Source organism: Megascapheus bottae, chromosome 17 (genome assembly GCF_031878675.1).
Source record: "Megascapheus bottae isolate mThoBot1 chromosome 17, mThoBot2.hap1, whole genome shotgun sequence".
NCBI lineage: Eukaryota > Metazoa > Chordata > Mammalia > Rodentia > Geomyidae > Megascapheus > Megascapheus bottae.
The window spans coordinates 51,087,610-51,106,773 of NC_143525.1; the positions used below are offsets into that span (position 1 = coordinate 51,087,610).

A 19,164-nucleotide genomic window follows, 5' to 3' on the forward strand; every position below is an offset into this window, starting at 1 on the left:
CATGTGTGTGTGTATGTGCATGGGCACACACTCAGACACCACACGAAGGCTGAGCGCTGGTGGCTCATGTCTATTATCCTAGATACACAGTAGGCTGACATCTGAGGATCAGGTTTGAAGCCTAGGCAGAAAAATCCCAGGAGACTAATCTCTCATTAACACTCAAACAGGAAGCAGAGCTGTCTTTTTTTTTTTTTTGGCCAGTCTTAGGACTTGAGCTCAGGGCCTGAGCACTGTCCTTGGGCTTTGTCAAGGCTAGAGCTCTACCACTTGAACCTCAGCACCACTTCTGGCTTTTTTTACATATGTGGCACCGAGGAATCAAACCTGGGTCTTCATGCATGCTAGGCAAGCACTTTACCACTAGGCCACACTCCTGACCCCATAATATAGTTTCAAGTTTTTGGCTTGAACTCAGGGCCTGAGCACTGTCCTTGGGTTTTCTCAAGGCTAGAGCTCTACCACTTGAGCATAGCACCACTTCCTGCTTTTTCTATGTTTGTGGTAGCGAGGAATCAAACATGGGTCCTCATGCATGCTAGGCAGGCTCTCTACCACCAGGCCACACTCCTGGCCCCCATGATCAGCAGGTCTCGACCTCCTGTGTAGCTAGGACTGCAGCAGCTTGAGCCACCAAGAGTACCGGCACGTTCGTGTGGCACCCGTGTCCCCTCCTGCTAGATGTGCACCTGGGGCACAGGGTTTGGTTGTTATGTAACGGGGAGGACTCACAGTGATGCTCCCTTCTGCAGCACCCAGGTGAGGGCCCAGTGTGTACAAGGCTGTCTCAGGCTCCAGGAGCCAAGGGACCGTCACCCCCAAAGGAGAGTCCGCACTCCTGAGAGCCCCGCACATGGCACGCTCTGTGGGCTGGCGCTCCAGTGAACCCCCAGGTTCTGGAGAAGGCATGGCCTGTGCACAGGTGGCAGTTGACAGGGCCGGTGTGTGCGCCTGGCAGGGAAGTGGGGCCAGGCTTTGGCACTTGCCTGGTAGGCATTTCCCAAGCAAGACAAGACAGACAACTCTGCTAGCCAGAGCCTGGGGAGGAGGCACTGGGCTTTAATGACAGCTCTTCAAGCAATGCAGGAGGACTTAGAACCTGGGACCCTGGCCTTCCTTCATGCCAGCTTGCAGGCCTCACCCCTTCCGGAATCCCCCGAAATGTACAAATGTAAGCCCCAGTGTGGGAGGCCGGTGGGGTCAGTCCTTGAGGCTATAGTTGCGGATTGTGGGGGGGTGCTGGCAGTGTTTACATCTTGCAGGTGGAGGCCTGGCCGGCCTGGCAGGTTGAGCCCTGGACTGAGTTGCCACCTTGGTTCCCTGGATGGCAAAGGTCCCCTGCAGTGCGGTGAGGCTCCTGTTGGTCTTGTGGGGACAGCAGGCTGCGGGTAGTGCTGGGGGCTCTGCAGGCGGAGGAACCAGAGAAAGAGCTCAGGTTAGGAGGTAGTGAGCGCGGGGCCCGTGCCCGAGAAGCTGGCGTCCACACGGCTGGTTCTGCGCCTTCCACAAGCAGTGGCTCCACACCTGCTCTCTGCCCTGCCTTCCCCGGCTGGCAAGTCCTGGGGCGCCAGGGTGCCGACAGCTGAGTGAGGCTGGACGCACACCTGGGGCGAGGGGGATGCCCTGCCAGGGTCCATCCAGGCCCTAGGGTGGCGGTAAGCTGTCCTCCCAGGAGCACTACCCACCCTCAGGGTGACTGCGCCTTTCCAGCTTTCCTGAGTCTTGAAGATTATAATGTGTATTTTTGTTGGTGGTGGTGGTGGTCCTGGGGCTTGAACTTGGCCCAGCGCTGGGCCTGAGCTCTTCAGCTCAAGGCTACCACCTACCCCTTGAGCCACAGCCCCACTTCCTATTTTCTCGTGGTTAACTGGAGATAAGAGTCTCCTTTCCTGTAGGCTGGCTTTGAACCCCGATCCTCAGATCTCAGCCTCTCAAGTAGCTGGAATGACAGGCGTGAGCCGCCCGAGGCACCTTTCTTTCTTTTTGCTGGTCGTAGGGCTTGACCTCAGCCTGGGCGTTGTCCCTGAGCTTTTCAGCTCAAGGCTACCGCCTACCCTTGAGTCAAGCTCCACTTCCCGTTTTCTAGAGGTTCATTGGAGATAAGAGTCTCAGGTCCTTTTGTGCCAGGCACTAAATAGGAACATGGGACTCTTACCTCCAAGTAACCACTAGAAAACCAGAAGCGGCATTGTGGCTCAAGGGGTAAAGCAGTAGCCTTGAGGTCAAGAGCTCAGGGCCAGCACCCAAGCCTAGAGTTCAAGCCTCACAAGTGACCAACAAAAACAAAAAAAAACTGTCAACTTCTAGATCTCTGGAAGGCTAGCCCAGCACCCATGAGGACGTGCTCTCCACCATGACCACCTCCCCATGTGGCCAGGAACTGTGGCCAGGGGAAGGGTCTGGGAGACACCGCAGGGGCCAGCAGCGTGGATGGAGCCAGCCAGCCTCCACCTGGAGCCCAGACCTGTGCCGCTGGGACAGTCCGGGCCCCTGGGACAGGCACGAGGTAGAGGCTGCTCTCCCGCCTGGCCTGGGGCCGCTCACCACCACCAGCCTGCCTCGGCACCCAGCACACTTCCACCAGCTGCCTCAGTTCACAGACACTACCCAGCTCTTTGGGGTCCGCGTGTCCCACAGCCGGCCCCACCCTCCACTCTGAGTCTCTAGGCTACAATCCACAGCAAGGGGATCCCTTGGCCTGGTGTCATGGCTATGACCCTGTGGGGGCAGGGGTGTCTCCTCTGTCACTTGATGGCCCTTCCACTCAGGAATGCTGTACTTTCCCTGGGTGTCCCCTGGTGGGTAAGGCAGGGCCGCAGGGGGCTAGAGATCAGCAGGTCTCAGCTCAGGAGTTCCATGGACGGTTGAGGGCAGACAAGGTCCCTCTTGCTGCCCACTGAGTAGGCAGAGGACAGGATGGGCCTTGAGCACTGGTGCCCAGTGTGAGCCAGTCAACAGTGTGATCCTTTGCAGACGCCCTCCCTAAGCAGGCCCACGCTGGCCACCTGCTTCATGGCCTCTAGTTTCTGTTCTGTGCCTCTTCCTACAAAGCCTCCCTGTGGGAAGGAGGCCTGGCCAGGCTCCCTGGACCCCGGGGCAGGGGACCCAGCCTCACTGTTCCCTGGTCATGAGACATCAAGCTGAACACGCTATGCCTGCGTGTTGGCCCGGGGCCTGGGGTTTCGTCTCCAACAGGATTCCCGTCTGTGGCCCGACTAGTAGCTGAACTGTGAATGCTCTCAGGCTGCTCCTTACCCTACCTGTGCTGTCCAGCAAGCTGTGATTTCTTCACTGAGTCTGAGGAGGCCCTGGGGAAATTCAGATGCATACCTTGCCTAGTGCAGGCTCGGACACCTGCCTTCTGCTCCGCCTCTGGCCTGGCCTGTGAGCTGGGGAAGTTCTGTGAGACATTCGGGGACTCCATGCAACTCCCAAGGTTTCCTTCCCCTAGGGTCTTGAGGCAGGACTCTGGGATATGCCTGTGAATGCCTGCGCAGGCATGCTGGTCCTAGGGCTTGAACCCAGGGCCTAGGTGCTGTCCCCGTGCTCTACCACTTGATCCATCACTCCACTTCTGGCTGCTTTTTGGTGGTTAGTTGGAGATAAGGGTCGTATAGAACCATGGTTTTCAGCTCTCAGCCTCCTGAGTAGCTCAGATGACAGGCGTGAGCCACCATGCCTGGCTGTGGGCACCGAGGAGAATCCCTTGGAGAAGGCTGGTGGAGTTCAGGCCGGAGACGGGCTGGGTGCCCAGGAGTCACTCAGGTGCCCACTCTCCTAATGTGATCTCCTTAGGTGATTTCTGCCCTGAAGCCTGTCCTAGGCACTGCTCTGGCTTCCGTCCCGGAGGAGCGTGGAGCCAGACCTGTGGAGGGAGGCCTGCCCCACTGCAGACCACACGTGTGGGGCTGGGGACCTTCCCCGGCCAGGGCCTGAAGCACTGCACGCTGTGCCCCAGGGCCTTTCTGGCTGAAGGTTTCCTGGGGCCTGGCTAGTCCAGCCAGGCCAGTCCTGTCGCCCGCACCAGCCTCTTTCCCATGGGGCCCTCGGGCGCTTCTCTGCCCAGTGGGGCAAGCTGTAAGCAAACACTTTGCAGGCCTCCTGGTGGCTGGCCCAGATGCCTGTGTTTGTGGTATGGGGCCACACTCAGGCCCCTGCTTGCCACGCACTCTTCACTGGAGCCATGTCTCTGTTTTGGTCAGTCATTTTTCAGATAGGGCCCTGAGCTAAGTTCTTTTTGGCTGAGTTGTGGGGCTTGAACTCAGGGCCTGGGCGCTGTCCCTGAGCCTCTTTGTGCTCAGGGCTGATGGAGACCTGTGACCCTCCTGAGTAGCTGGGACTGCAGCCGTGTGCTGCCGTGCCTGCTCTGAGCCCCTCTTTTATGGGAGACACTGGGGTGAACTCGGGGCCTGCGTGCTGCTACTGAGCCCCTCCCGCCCTGCTCTGTTAGGCTCTGGTACTTTCCCGGATCCTCCCACGACTGGCTGGACAGGAATGGGGCATGACCTTGACCCCAGCCTTGGCCCTGAGTCTCTGGGAGCGACTGGCTCCTATGGCCCTGCCCCTGTGGTGGTCACTGCAGCAATGGCCTGGTGTCCCCACCCTGTCTCTTCCTGAAGGGGGCTTTGCTGTCAACGGGCTGGCTGGTGTGGCCCTGAGTGCCTGACCTTGCCCCCGCCCCAGCCGCCTGGGCTTGCCTCTGTGAGGGACAGCACACACCTCTGTTGTGCCACAGGGGAAAACGAGGTACCCAGCCAGTGTGGCCTGGCCATGGAGCTTGGAGGGGGGGGAAGCCTGGGTGGTCTGTGTCTGCTGTCCCAGGAGTGGCCTGCTGTCCCCAGGAGTGGACACCATTCTTGCCCTGCCTGCTCTGAGTACTGCAGGGGACACAAAGGGCAGGACCCACTGGGGCTCGTGCCTGGAACGGGAGAGAGGCATGGACCCAGCCTGGTGGGGAGTGACAGGACTGAGGCCACCATGGGGTGGCCTGACAGCTGGCCAGCCTCTGGTGCCCTTGGAGGGCAAAGGTGCCCGAGTGGGAAGGGGCCTCTGGGCCAGCGAGGTGTCCCTGCCAGGGCGGGGCCACTTTAGGCCATTTGGGGAGCAAGTGAACTGGCTTTGGATCCCAGAGTGCCACGAAACCTGACACCACACCACTGGGCACTGCACACGGGCTCCCCACATGGGGAGCAGCACAGGCGACTGAACCAGATGCCCGGGCGGCGGGAGGGGATGGGGACGGCTGGGGGGCGGCATGGCGGTTCTGGCTTTGCACAAGGCCCACTCCACCGTGTCTGCTTGTGGTCCTGGCTCCCTGGCAGTGGACCCCTCGGCCCGGGCTCCTCTCCCCTCCCAGATGGCTGGGCAGCCCTTCCCTCTCCATCCACAGGCCTGTGGGGATTCGCTGGCCATGCTCGCACAGGCTGCCCGGCTTGCTCAAACACTGGGCAGCGGGCCAGCCCGAAGGGCTCTGGCCAAAATCGCTCTCTGGTGGCCTGGACAATGACCCTCTGGCCCCCATGGCCACGTCCTATCCCTAGAAGGTGCAGGGCGGGAGCACGCCGGCCCCACATGCAGGGCCCAGCCTGGCGGCCGGGCCTGCGGCATGGCTGTGTGAGGGAGGGGCCAAGGATGGAGGAGAGCAGAGCCACCGGAGGAGGTGGGAGGGGAGGGGGACAAGCCAAGAGCCATGGAGTCCGTGTGCAGAGCCAAGAACGGCTGCCGGTAGAGGCCTCACCTGCACTGCGAGGTGAGCAGGGCCCACCCTGTGCTCCTCTGGCGAGAGAAGATGCAGGGCCTGTTCTTGGAGCTGTGTCCCTCTGGCGAGCAGGGGCACAGCGCTGGGCCGGAGGCCCAGGCATCCTGAAGCTCTAAGTCTGTCCTCCACACTCAACAAGCTGAGGTGGGAGCATCACCTCAGGTCCTTGACACAGGCTGGCAACTCTACCCCTTGAACCAAGTCTCTAGCTCTGACTTTTGCTGTTTACTTTTGGACATGAAACCCTGTGCATGTCCCTCCCTCCCCCCGGTGGTGGGACTTGAGCTCTGGGCCTGGGGGCTGTCCCTGAGCTCAAAGCTACCACCCTACCCCTTGAGCCACAGTGATTAATTGGAGACTTTAATGCCCAGGCTGGCTTTGAACCTCCATCCTCAGAGCTCAGCCTCCTGAGTAGCTAGGATGTCAGTTGCAAGCCACCGCACCTGGCTTTTTTTTTTTCATCTTTTAAAAAAATTTTTCTTTTCATTTTTTGCCAGTCCTGGGCTTGAACTCAGGGCCTGAGCACCGTCCTTGGACTTTCTCAAGGCTGAGCCACAGCACCCGCGTTTTCTGTGTACCTAGGAATGGAACTCAAGGCTTCTGCACTCCACCACTAGGCCGTGCCCAGCCCCTGGTGTTCTTTTCTGCCCAAGGCTGGCTCTGAACCCTGATCTCCAGATCCCAGTCTCCTGAGTTGTGAGGAATACAGGCTTGAACTACTATCAGCTGGTTCAAGTTCCCCAGGTCTGTGGGTGAAAGGGTGGATGTGTGACTGGAGAATTGCTGGCACTTCCTCGGCAGTGAGGCGGGCAGGGCCCACAAGGTCTCTGCTCTGGCTCTCGTGGCTGCCAAGGCAAACCCCACTGTGCCGTTCCAACTACAGGTGTCACGGGGAAGCCCAGAGCTCCTGAGGGACACATGGCCGTTTCCCACATGTGGGGAAGCTGTGGCTCTGCAGAAGGGCGGTGGGGCGGCCCGGGCACATAGGGCAACCCCAGCGGTCAGGGGACAGAGCTGCAGCCAGCCTGGCCCAGCCAGGGACACACCGTCTCAAAAAAGCAACAACTTAAAAGCTGTCCAGTTCCTTTTTATGAAGTAGTCTTCCAATCCGGCTGTGAACAATACGAGGAAACTGGAACTCTATCCAAATAATAAACGTAACTGGTAAGACTATAAAATAACAGCAACTCAGCTCAAATGGGTATTAAAAAAGAATCGTTACCGCTGGGCACTGGGACCTCACGCCTCTTATCCTAGCCACTCAGGAGGCTGAAATCTGAGGATCAGAGCTTGAAGACAGCCTGGGAAGTAAAGTTCTAATGAATGCTAGAAGTGGAGCTGTGGTTTGAGTGGTAATACACTACCTTGAGAAAAACCACATACAGTGACAGGCCCCGAGTTCAAATCCATCTCTGGAAACCAGCCTTTCGGTCCAACAACAACAAAAAAGTTGTACTGGCACAATGCCTGTCTTTTGAGCTGCTCGGGCCCTGGCCGGAGACCGTGATCCAGCCTACAGCCTCTTCCAGCTGGGGCCACGTGCTCCTCACACAAGGATGTTTGCTGAGTCCTCCAGAAACCAAGTATCAGCTCACAAATGCAGAAAATACAACTGGCTTCTCTAGTCAGCTGTGGGCCGGGAGTTTGGCCTAGTGGTTAAAGTGCTTGCCTAGCATACACGAAGACCCAGGTTTGATTCCTCCATACCATATATACAGAAAAAGCTAGAAGTGGTGCTGAGGCTCAAGTGGTAGAGCTCTAGCCTTGAGAAAGTCCAAGGACAGTGCTCAGGCCCTGAGCTCAAGCCCAGGACTGGAAAAATAATTTTTTTTTAGTTCTGGGGCTTTTGAACTCCAGGGCCTGGGTGCTGTCTCTGAGCCTCTCTGGCGCTCTATCACTTGAGCCCCAGCACCAGTTCCAATTTTCTGGTGCTTAATTGGAGATAAGAGGCTCACTGGAACGTTGCTTCCTGGGCTGGCTTTGAACCACGATCCTCGGCTCTCAGCCTCCTGAGTAGCTAGGATTACAGGCCTGAGCCCCCGGGACATGGCTTAGCCTCTGGCTTTTGAAGTTGAGATTCTGTTTCTTCAAACAAAATCCCGACCACAGGCCCCAGGAGAAACTGGAGATGCTGGAGGCCGGCTCCTTCATGGGCTCCCCACATGGAGGAGCCTGGGGCTCCTGACTGCCGTGGGGCGGCCTCGCCTGGTGTCACCAGGACACTCAGAAGGCCGCCGCATGTGCTCGGCAAACACCCAGCCAGCAAGAAGAAAAGGGTGAGCCTGGGACACTGTCACCCATGCTTGCAAGCCTCTGCTGCAGCCTAACTCCACAGCTCTCCAGCAAGGCCAAAACCACGTTCCTGAGGCTCTCTTGAACTCACCAGCAATTTTTTTTTCTTATAGAATGTCTATGTAATTTTTTTTTGCCTGTCAATCTTTGGGCTTGAACTCTGGGCCTGGGCACTGTCCCTGAGCTCTTCAGCTCAAGGCTAGAACTCTACGATTTTGAGCCAGAGAGCCACTTCCAGTTTCTGGTAGTTAACTGGAAATAAGAGTCTCACAGACTTTCTTGCCTAGGCTGGCTTTGAACCACGATCCTCAGATCTCAGCCTCCTGAGTAGCTAGGATTACAAATGTGAGCTACTGGTGTCTGACTCTACATAAGTATTTTGCTATGGTTTCTTGGGTTTGTTTTTATTATTGAGTTGTAAAGGTCCTTACATATTCTGGATGTAAGTGCTTAACAGGTATCCAGATATTAATACCAGATGAGAAGTTTTGTTTTTGTCTTTTTGTGGGTCATGTGCCTTGAACTCTGGGACTAGGCACTGTCCCTGAGCTTCCGAGCCACTTCCAGCTTTTTCTGTGTATGGGTACTGGGGAATCGAACCCAGGGCTTCATGCATGCTACGCAAGCACTCTACCACAAGCCATATTCCCAGCTGAGAAGATTCTCTTTTCATACCAACAGCCGAATTTGAAGACCAGAACTTGAACCCCCCTGCCTGCTCCCCCACAGAGCTGGAATCAAATGGAGGCTCCTGAAACTCTGCCACCAATCACACCCCGTCCCTAAGTCACTTTTCACTGGGGTTTGGTGGTTTATGTGTGTGTCGGTCCTAGAGCTTGAATTTGGGGCCTGGGTTCTATCTGTTCTGGAGCTTTTTCACTCACAGTGAAGTAGGAGGCGGAGTGGAAGTAACTTCTTGCAGCCATCTAGGCAGCTCTAGCTGGGTGGAGGGAATTCTCCACCAGGGGCAGAAAAGCCCTAAGAGGTGAGAGAGGCTAGTCACTGACTGCAGATAAGGACTCTGCTTCAGAGAAATGCCATGACATAGCCTCTGGCAAGCTTTGCTTGTGGATCTGGAAGCTCTGGCATCTCCTCTTCCTGTCTGGGGTGTGGGGAAAGGTGAAGCCTGAATCCCTGGAGACAGGGGTGGGCACTTGACTGACAGGTTACTAGACTTGTCAGTTCAGTGCCTGGGATGGGGGTTTTCTGTGAGCCTGCCCCTGCCCTGACCCTATTTGGGCCTGGCACTGCTTTGGTTCCATTACGCTGTCTCTATGTTTGCATCCTGTGTCCGGTCTGGCTTTTCTCTGTTTACCATGGTGTCCTAATTCAGTTATCCACTGGAGCTGAATTGGCTTGTTGGGTATTGTTTTTGTTGTTTCTTTCCTCGCTAGCCTGTTTCCTAGCTTTATTAAGTGCATTTTCTGGCTGCTGGCCTTTGAGGTAAGAGTCCGCCATGCAGTCACTGGTGTTCTAATAAAGACTCCAAGATTCGAACCCTCAAAATGTGGCTTCTCTGTATTCTCACCTTACAACAAGGGCTAGGACTTTACCACTTGAGCCACAACTCCACTTTTGGCTTTATGGCACTTAACTGGAGATAAGTGTCTCATAGACTTCTCTTGTGCCAGGCATATGGATCACACCTGTAATCCTAGCTACGCTCACGAGGCTGAGAACAGAGGATCATTGTTCAAAGCCAGCCCCAGACTCTTATCTCTAATCTCTAGAAAAGGGGAATTGGGGCTTGGCTCAAGGGTAGGGCAGTGGCCTTAAACCAAGAGATCAGGGACAATGCCCAGGCCCAGAGTTCAAGCCCCATGTCCCACCAAAAAAAAAAGAAAAAGTCTCATAAACTTGTTTTTTACAAGAAGCCACTGGCACCTAGCACCTAGTTTCTTGTAAAGCTCTTCTTTGACCTTGTTGTCTGCTGGCCTTCCAAAGCAAACTGGAAGCCCAGGGCCCAGGCCTGTGGTGAATCCTAGCTGTTGGGGACGCTGAGATCTAAGGATCAAGGTCCTTGCATGTCAGTACTGGAGCTTGATCTCAATGCCTCCCACTCTTGCTTGACTTTCTCGATTATTTTTTTGTTGGTCATAGGGCTTGAACCTGGGGTCTGGGCGCTGTCCCTGAGTTCTTTAGTTCAAGGCTACTGCCCTACTCCTTGAGCCATGGCACCACTTCTGGTTTTCTGGTGATTAATCGGAGACAAGAGTCTCACAGAGTTTAGTGCCCGGGCTGGCTTTGAACCTCGATCCTCAGATCTCAGCCTCCTGAGCAGCTGGGATGACAGGCGTGAGCTGCCATGCCCTGCATGGGTGGCCTTCTTAATCTACATTTTTTTTTTTAGAGACAGGGTCTTACTATGTGGTCCTGAGATCTGGGATGAGTTACCTGTGTCTTTATACTTTCTAAATTTTCTCTCCATTTTTTAAGAGACAAGGCCTTGCTGTGTTGTCCAGGACAGCCTTAAACTCCTGAGCTCACATGATCCATATGACTCAGTATTCAGAAAAACTAGGATTAAAGGCTTGAGCCAGCAACCTGCTGTAAGTTTATACTTGAAGTGGATTCCTGGAAACAGCATGTAATTGAGTTTGTTTGTTTGCCAATCCTGGAGCTTGAGCTCTGGGCTTGAGCTCAGGGCCTGAGCACTGTCCTTGGACTTTCTCAAGGCTAGAGCTCTACCCCTTGAGCCTCAGCACCACTTCTGGCTTTTTCTATGTATGTGGTACTGAGGAATCCAAGCCGGCTCTTGGAGCATGCTAGGAAGCACTCTACCACTCCCGGCCCCCCTGAGCTTTTTTACTAAAGACTAAGGCTGTACCACTTTAAGCTATCACTACTTCCAGTTTTCTGGTGGTTAACAGGAGATGAGAGTCTCATAGACTTTCATGCCCGGGCTGGCTTTGAACCTCGATCCTCAGCCTTCTGAATAGCTAAGATTGCAGGCGTGAGCCTTGGTGAGTCTTACCTTTTTCTCCTACTCTGTTAAAGGCCATACTTATTTTTAATTTTTGCTAGTCCCGTGGTGCTTGAGCTCAGGGATTAGGCACCGTCACTGGGCCTCGGTGCTCAAGGCTAGCACTCTATCACTTGTGCCTCAGTTCTACATTGAGCTTTTTTGGTGATTAATTGGTAATAAGGGTGTTCAGACTCTCCTGCCCAGGCTTGCTTTGAACCGTGATGCTCACATCTCAGCTAGGACTGCAGGTGAGAGCCCCTGGCCCCCAACTTGGTGACAGATTTTTTTCCCTTATGCATGCCACTGAGGATGCCCCAGGCTGGGGCTGGCCTAAGCAAGGCTCTGCCATCCACTCCACCTCCATGCACACATCGGACCCTGCTCTATCCTGAAGCAGCATCACACAGCTTGAAGCAGACACCGCCTCCCTTCCTGGCCAGATCCCGGTGCATTTTCCTCCCATGCCTTTCGCCATGCCTTCAGACAGGGCTGGGAAGGTGGCGTGGTAGTATGCATGAAGCCCTGGGTTCCATTCCTTAGCACCATATATACAGAACAAGCTGGAAGTGACGCTGTAGCTCAAGCAGTAGAGCGCGAGCCTTGAGAAAAAGATGCATAGGAACCGAGCCCAGGCCATGAGTTCAAGCCCCAGACTGGCAATAAATAAAGTAAAGCTGGGTGCTGGTGGCTCACACCTGTCATCCCAGCCACTCAGAAGACTCAGATCTGAGGACCGAGGTTCAAAGCTAGCCCAGGCACTGAAAACTCTTATCTCCAATTAACTACTAGAAAACTGGAAATGGCGCTGTGGATCAAGGGGTAGGGCAAAAGCCTTGAGCTGAAATGCTCAGGGACAAGGCCCGGGCCCAGAGTTCAAGTCCCAGGACCGACCAAAAAAACAAAAATAAGGTCCCACAGCAACTGAGTCATTGTCCTTCCTATTAGACTGATGGAGGTTAGCCTCACGTCAGGAAACCTCAGACCTGCTTTCCTCCCCACTCCAGCGCTGAGAGGACACGTGGGCCATCATGACATCGTACCTAGCCGCTGTATGAACGCGGCCTCGAGCACGCCACGTGGCATTCTCGCCTGCCCCAGAACCTGTTGTGCACTGGTGTGGCCCAGGACTGAGCGAGGACTCGGAGCCCCTGTGGAGTGTCGGCCTTTCTGGACTCCCTTGTCCTACCTCGCCAGCCTGGTGGGGTCTAGGGGTCAGGGGCGCTGAATCACAGGCATGCTGTCTACGGGGGATGCAAGGGTCTGGTCCTCTGAGGCCCTAGAGCAAGTGCCACCAAAGACAGTGGGCTTGTTATTTCTTCAGGTGTCTGTTTAAAAAGTTTCTTCAGGGACCAGGAGTTTGGCCTAGTGGTTAAAGTGCTTGCCTAGCATGCATGAAGACCCGGGTTCGATTCCTCAGTACCACATACATAGAAAAAAGCCGGAAGTGGTGCTGAGGCTCACGTGGTAGAGCTCTAGCCTTGAGAAAGTCCAAGAACAGTGCTCAGGCCCTGAGCTCAAGCCCAGGACTGGAAGAAAAAAAAAAGTTTCTTCAACATACTGCTTTTCTGAGTAGTGCAGGGGTTGTTTCATGTAACAATTTCAACAAAAACCTCAACCGTCTCTCAAGAAGCATGGAGAGCCCTTTAAGAGATGCCTGCTCCAGCTCTACCTCTCAGAGTGTGGGGCCCTTGGGCTTCTGCTGTTGTTAGGCCTGGGGGCTGAAGTCAGAGCAGCCTGCTAGGCAGGTACTCTACAACTTGAACCACGCCTCTGCCTCCTCTGACTCTCCTCCCTACCCCCGTCCGTGTCCTGGGGCTTGAACTCAAGGCCTGGACACTGAGTCTGAGCTTCTTCTGCTCAAGGCTATCACTCTATCACCTGAGCCATAGCACCATTTCTGGCTTTTGCTGTGTATGTGGCACTGAGGAATCAAACTTAGGGCTTCACTCTAGGCGAGCACTGGACCACACTCCCAGCGCCACCCAGCTTTTAATTAGCATGCATTCGTTGCAGAAGGTGGTTTATTGAGACACTTCTATATCGGCATTTAATAGCTCCCAGTCAGCCTCGCCCTCTCTCTCCCCTCCCGCCTCTCCCACATGGACAATTTGGAGGCTCTAACGGTTGTTTTCACGCGAGGAGCAACTACCTGAGCCCCAGCCGCTCCCCCTCCTCCACCGCAGCCCTTCTTCAGGGCTTGGGGAATCACTGCCGGAGCACTGGTTTGGAGAGCCCTGTATTGCCATTACAAGAAGAGCCACAGGACGCTGTCCTGCGCCTCAGCCAGGTCCCCCGGCGGCGTGGGCCAGGCTGAGGGGCTGGAGGACTCGGACAGGACCTGGGGTGTATGCGGGGGCCTCCCCACCCTGGCTGGGCGCGTCAAGCCGAGCCCTGGTGGCTTCCTGAGGTTGTCCCAGCTCCTCTGGCCTTGGCCCCGGGAGCCCGCTGCTCACCTGGCACAGGTCCCTCGGGCCCCGGGCACCGTGTCAGGATGCGAGTGTGGGGACTGACAAGTGGAACGGCGTGTTCTGGGTCAGCCTGGGGTGCCCTCACCTGTGCCTCTCCTCCCAGGCCCGCAGCCAGCGGCTCTCACCTGCCCTCATGGGAAACAAAGGCTCCACTCAGAGGCCACGGTCAGTCCAGGAGCTCGGGTGTTCAAAACACGCCTCAGGGGACCGGGAGCTTGGCCTAGTGGTGGAGTGCTTGTCTAGTATGCACGAAGACCCGGGTTCGATTCCCGGGTACCACATACATAGAAAAAAGCCGGAAGTGGTGCTGAGGCTCAAGGGGTAGAGCTCTAGCCTTGAGAAAGCCCAAGGACAGTGCTCAGGCCCTGAGCTCAAGCCCAGGACTGGAAAACAAAAAAACAAAAAACAGCAACAACCCCAAAACCAAACCCAGAAACCCCACCTCAGGCAGCCTGGACTTTGAAGCCAGTTTGGGTTTGTGATGGGTCACAGGGCAGCACCTGGAAGTTTCCTTCCTCTGCCTCTGCTGGGCCGCCAAGGCCCACCGCCCTGGCTCAGCACCTTTCCTCCCCTCTGCCTCCCACTGTTGGCACCCTGTCCCTCGCCAAGGCTGGCCTCTACCTCCCCGCTCGGGTCTGCATGGCCGGTGCCTCGGCCCTGGCTGGCTCTACGGATGGAACCATGCGGGCCCCACATCCAGCAGGTCAGGATGTTTCAAGGCTGATTCTGACTTGGGCCATGTCGGCAGCTCCCACCCCCGGGAACGTGGGGCCCACCTGAGCCTGTGGCCTGCGGCCATCCCTGCCCCAACCCCACTGAGCACTCTGCACCGTGTGCCAGCCACCGAGCCACCCAGGGCTGCAGCTCTCCTTCTGGCCCCCACCTGGCACCTGGAGAAGCCAGGCGTGAGGGAGGCAGTGGAGATGCCGGCCGTGGCCGTGGCGGTGGCCGTGGCTGGCCCCTTCCGGGCGGGGTCCTCACCCCAGCGGCCCTACTTTTAGTTTTCCCTCTTAGATGGGCAGATAAGAAACACCTGGCAACAGGGTGCCACTGTCACCGGCCAAACAGCCCAGAGCCGGCCTTACGTAACCCGGCTTTGCAAGCACAGTGTGAACACTACCCGGAACTCTTAGCGCCTTGTAAAGGAAAAAAAATCATGATTTCAGGGGAAAGTGAATGCAATTTTCAAAGGAAACCGTGCCTGCGTGGGTTGCGTGTCCCCTTTTGGCTCAGGCCCTGTCCTCCCCGGAGAGCCAGGCGCAGGCTGGTTCCAGGACAGGCTGGGAAGTGCGGGCAGCGGCAGCCCATCCCCGGCCCACTCAGGAGCGGCCCTGCCCAGAGCCGAGCGCGCTCCTGGACGACCTTCGCCCTTCTGCCCACGCCCTTTCCTTCCACCAGTTCTGGTCTGGCCGGTCTTTTTTCTGGAACTCCAGGGAGCAGCAGGCACATTGGCACGGTGCCCTAGGCCTCAGTTTCCCACTGGGGAATGGAGTCATGGCGTTGGTGGGAGCTGGCCGCTCCAGCAGGTGAGGCAGGCATCAGGGCAGCAGGGGGTATGTGCCCCAACACCGCCTGGGGCCACGGCCTGCCCGCGGCCTGCCCCACAGCAGACTCAAGGCTCCTCTGGCGTGGACTGCTGGCCCTCCCCAGACTGACCTGGAGAAACAGAGCTGGTTTTCACGTGTCCCTGGCTTCCCTGCTGCCTTGTGGAAAAGGCTCGGGGCCTCTGGTGCCTATGACCACCTAGGGAAATGGCTAGCCTGGTTTAGAGCTTAAAAAGCCAGGACACCCAGTCCTGGAGCATCACTTTTCCCTGGTCGGGCTGGCGGGAGAGGGAACGCTCCAAGCCTTCCGCCCGCAGGCTGGCTCCTGGCTCCTGACAAGCCTGGTGACACCTTCAGTCCTCACACTCCCTGCACCTTTGGCCCAGCTATTGCTCGGCAGACACACTTCTCTGTGGGCTCCCAGGCTCCGGCACACAAGGTACACACTGTCCACAGCTCCACCTCAAGAGCCAAGCGGCTGGGAAGCCCTGAGAGCCCACGGGATAGGTGGGAGGGCGGGCAGGCAGGGAGGCAGGCAGGCAGGGAGGGAGGGAGGGAGGGAGGGAGGGAGGCAGGGAGGCAGGGAGGCAGGGAGGCAGGGAGGGAGGGAGGGAGGGAGGGAGGGAGGCAGGGAGGCAGGCAGACAGGCAGGAGGCAGGCAGGCAGAGCAGGCAGGCAGAGCAGGCAGGCAGGCAGGCAGAGCAGGCAGGCAGACAGGCAGGAGGCAGGCAGACAGAGCAGGTAGGCAGGCAGGCAGGCAGGCAGAGCAGGCAGGCAGGGAGGCAGGGAGGCAGGCAGGCAGGCAGGCAGGCAGGAGGCAGGCAGGCAGGCAGGCAGGAGGCAGGCAGGCAGGCAGGCAGGCAGGCAGGCAGGGAGGCCAGCACAGGCCGGCTCCTTGGAGGCTGCAGGGTTGTTGTAGGGGACAGGCCTGGTGCCCGGGGCACTGCACACATTTGAACGCTGGCCCCCTTCCTCCTAGGAGTCTCTGGGGCTGAGGACGGACAAAGCTCCTAGAAAAGAGGCCTAGGGGACCTGAGAAGGTGCTCACCAGTGAGGGAGGCCTGGAGCCACCTTCGGGGCGCTGGCCGCTGGCCAGCTGACCTCAGTGGTGATGCAGAGCACTCCTGTGTTTTGGTGCTGGGGCAGCTGCCAGGCGGCCTCTCCTGGCAAGCCACAGAGCCCTGGCTATTATTATTGTTGTTCTTGTTCTTGCCAGTGCTGGGGTTTGAACTCAGGGCCTGAGCACGGTCTCAGGCCAGAGCTCTACCACTTGAGCACAGCACCACTTCCGGCTTTTTTCTATGTATGTGGTACTAAGGAATTGAACTCGGGTTTTCGTGCACGCTAGGCAAGCACTCTACTGCTAGGCCAGCCCTAGCCAGCCCAGGTTAAGGGGGGAAAATGCCTTATAAACCCTTCTGGTGCAGCAGCCCTGAGGCTGGAGAGACTAGGGGAAAGGAGGCCTGGCAAATGGCTGCCAGGAATTCAAAACATGGACGCCTAAAGCAAATACAGGAGCTACTCATTCACCTACTTCCCTGAAGATGAAGAGAGCAAAGTCATTTTAGGGGAAAATGAGACCTGGTGAAGGCAACTTAGATACAAGGTATTAAAAACAAAAGCACTATCTTTGCTTCCGGAGAGACAAGGAGAACTTTCCTTATCTGGAGAGTTTAGGTTTTATTACCTGGAAGAAATGCCCCAAACGTCCAGGAGCTCAGAAAGGACACCAGCCGTGACTGTCTGGCGTGGTGGTTCACACCAGTAATCTTAGTGACCTGAGGACCTCTGTTCTAGGCCAGCCCCGGCACGACAGAACGTGAGACTCTATCTCCAGCTAATCACAAGGAAACTGGAAGTGGGGCTATGGCTCAGGGTAAGGCGGTCTTGAGCTGCAGAGCTCAGGGACTGTGTCCAGAGTCCAAGACCTATGACCCACAAAAACAAACAAACCAACAAACACACCATCGCCTAACTGTGAAGTCAGACCCCCTGCCTCGGCCATGTAAAGTCCCCAGACGCCCAAAAGCTGTGTGTGTCTGCCTCCCTCCCAGAGCACCCTGCTCAATAAAGCTCTGCCCAGTTTTCATACCACTGCGACTGGTCTAGAAATTCTCTGCAGCTGGGTAACTGGAGTCAAGGTCAAGGACCCTGCTTTTAGAGGGAAAGCTGGTTTGTTTGTTTGTTTGTTTGTTTTCCTTGTTGGAAACAAGGTGGATGCAGCTCAGGCAGACCCCAGGCTCTGTTTGCTCGTCTGGGCCTCCAGAGCCCTGGCCTGCCTCTTCAAGCAAACCTGGACGTGGACGGGGCCTGCCATCAGCAATACACTTCCCTGGGAACTTCCAGCCATTCTTCTCCAATCTCAGTCTAAAGTGCTGGCTGAGGCTCATCTAGGACAAAGCCTCTCAGATGTCTCCACCCTCAGGGACTTCTGGAGACCAGAGGAAACCAAGATAACTAAGAAAAACAGAGCAAGGCTTGGGGGCCCAGGCTGGAAGAGAAAATAAGATGGGGGATTGAACTGCTGCAGGTCAGGGATGGAGGAAGCAGGTGTGTGCCCTCAGGGGAGCAGGGCCTGTCAGTGTGCCCACCAGCGGGGGCCAGCAGGTGAGGGAGGCTGGGCTGGCCGTGGCTAGAAGGAAAGGGGTAGGGACCGAGCTGAGGTGTGGGGCCAGCTAGCTGACTGCCACCACCTGTCCATGTGCTCCCCAGAGGTGGTGGAAAGAACCAGAAGGGAGGTCCGCACAGGGCCTGGGCTGAGTTCAAGACTCAAGGCTGGCGCTCTACCATTTGAGTCACAGTCCCACTTGTGGCTTTTTCTGCATATTGGCACCAAGGAACCCAACCCAGGGCTTCCTGCATGCTAGGCAAGCGCTCTACCCCTGGGCCACACTCCCGGCCAGGCCACGCAGTGTTGCACGCTCATGTCCAACACATGTGAGGCTGGGAAGGTCACAATGACTGGACCACCGGTGCCACGGCAGCCATCTCTCACCGGTGAGCACCAGCTCCAGGGCCGCCACCAAAGGGCTTCTTCTGACTACCATTGCAAAAGTGCTGTTAGAGCCACCGCCGGGCGGCTCTCCAGCCCTTCTCTGCCGGCGGGAGGCCTCACGCGGCCTCCTCCCGCTCTCTGGAGTAGCCAGGGTCCCCAGCACAGGCCTGTGGCAGAGATCGGAGGGTCTCGGTTCAAAGTCAGCCCTGGCTCCCCTCGGAGTGGCAGGCACAGCTGGAGTCGCCGTGAGGTCAGGGCAGGGACTGCGTGCCGCTGTGGCCCTGGCCACACAAGCCTCTCACTGACCAGGCACCTGGGGCACAGCTATCCATCAGCCACCCACCGCCCCGGCCACGCAGAGTCCAGCGCCCCTCCATACCAGCCCTCCTTCTGGAAGCCTCTTCTTCACCCTCCTCTGCCTGCTCTCCAAGCACACGACCCTGCACCCCAGTGAAGCGGGAGGTGGTGTTCTGTGGGTGGGTGGGGGCAGCGAGGGTGCCCGGCTCTGCTTGCTGGTTCACTGACCCCTCCCAACCATGCCCCACCCAGCACTAGGATGGAGTCCTGTCCATGTCCCCAACGCCTGCCCTCCCCTCCTGCTCCCCACCTGCACCCAGAAGGCCCCTCTGCACCCAGACCCCTGGCCCCACACCCACCTTGAATGTTGCCAGCTGAGTATGTGCCCTGTCACTCTGCACTCAGGCCACCCCAGAACGGCCCCAGGACCCTCCCTGAGATGCCCACCGGTGCTGGCGGCCGGCCCAGCCCCAGGTCCTCCCCAGGCCTAGGTACCTGGCCTAACAACGGAGTGTGACTGCCACCTGCTGTTGTAAATCAAGTTTTATTTGCACCATCTAAATCCTGAGATTGGAGGGCAGAGGTGAACAGTTGCCAAGACCAGAGCCACCAAGCCTCATGCATTTGCTGGGCCCTTTCACAACAAGTCGCTGTGCGTCCTCTGAAATGTTTGGTGTGTGTGTGTGTGTGTGTGTGTGTGTGTGTGTGTGTGTGTGTGTGTGTGTGTGTGTGTGGATATGACTCGAGCTAATCTGTGAGTATGTGTGTGTGTGTGTGAGTGTGTGTGGATATGACTCGAGCTGATCTGTGTGTGTGTGTGAGTGTGGATATGACTCGAGCTAATC

General features: G+C 57.0%; 1 protein-coding gene across 1 annotated transcript in view; it reads right to left on the reverse strand.

Annotated features, from left to right (window-relative positions):
- Positions 1 to 1,047: 1,047 nt before the first annotated feature.
- The window catches only part of Ccdc57 (coiled-coil domain containing 57), a 54,925-nt gene continuing 36,808 nt past the window's right edge, over positions 1,048 to 19,164 (reverse strand). Inside the window, exons 20-30 of the mRNA XM_090351539.1 lie at positions 18,023 to 18,189; positions 15,403 to 15,515; positions 14,215 to 14,373; positions 13,469 to 13,521; positions 12,056 to 12,220; positions 5,738 to 5,819; positions 5,421 to 5,609; positions 4,993 to 5,068; positions 4,751 to 4,877; positions 3,331 to 3,479; positions 1,048 to 1,403 (exon numbers count right to left, since the gene is read on the reverse strand). Coding sequence (XP_090207665.1) covers positions 1,201 to 1,403; positions 3,331 to 3,479; positions 4,751 to 4,877; positions 4,993 to 5,068; positions 5,421 to 5,609; positions 5,738 to 5,819; positions 12,056 to 12,220; positions 13,469 to 13,521; positions 14,215 to 14,373; positions 15,403 to 15,515; positions 18,023 to 18,189 — 1,483 coding nt within the window. The 3' untranslated portion in view covers positions 1,048 to 1,200. The remainder of the gene's footprint in view (positions 1,404 to 3,330; positions 3,480 to 4,750; positions 4,878 to 4,992; positions 5,069 to 5,420; positions 5,610 to 5,737; positions 5,820 to 12,055; positions 12,221 to 13,468; positions 13,522 to 14,214; positions 14,374 to 15,402; positions 15,516 to 18,022; positions 18,190 to 19,164) is intronic.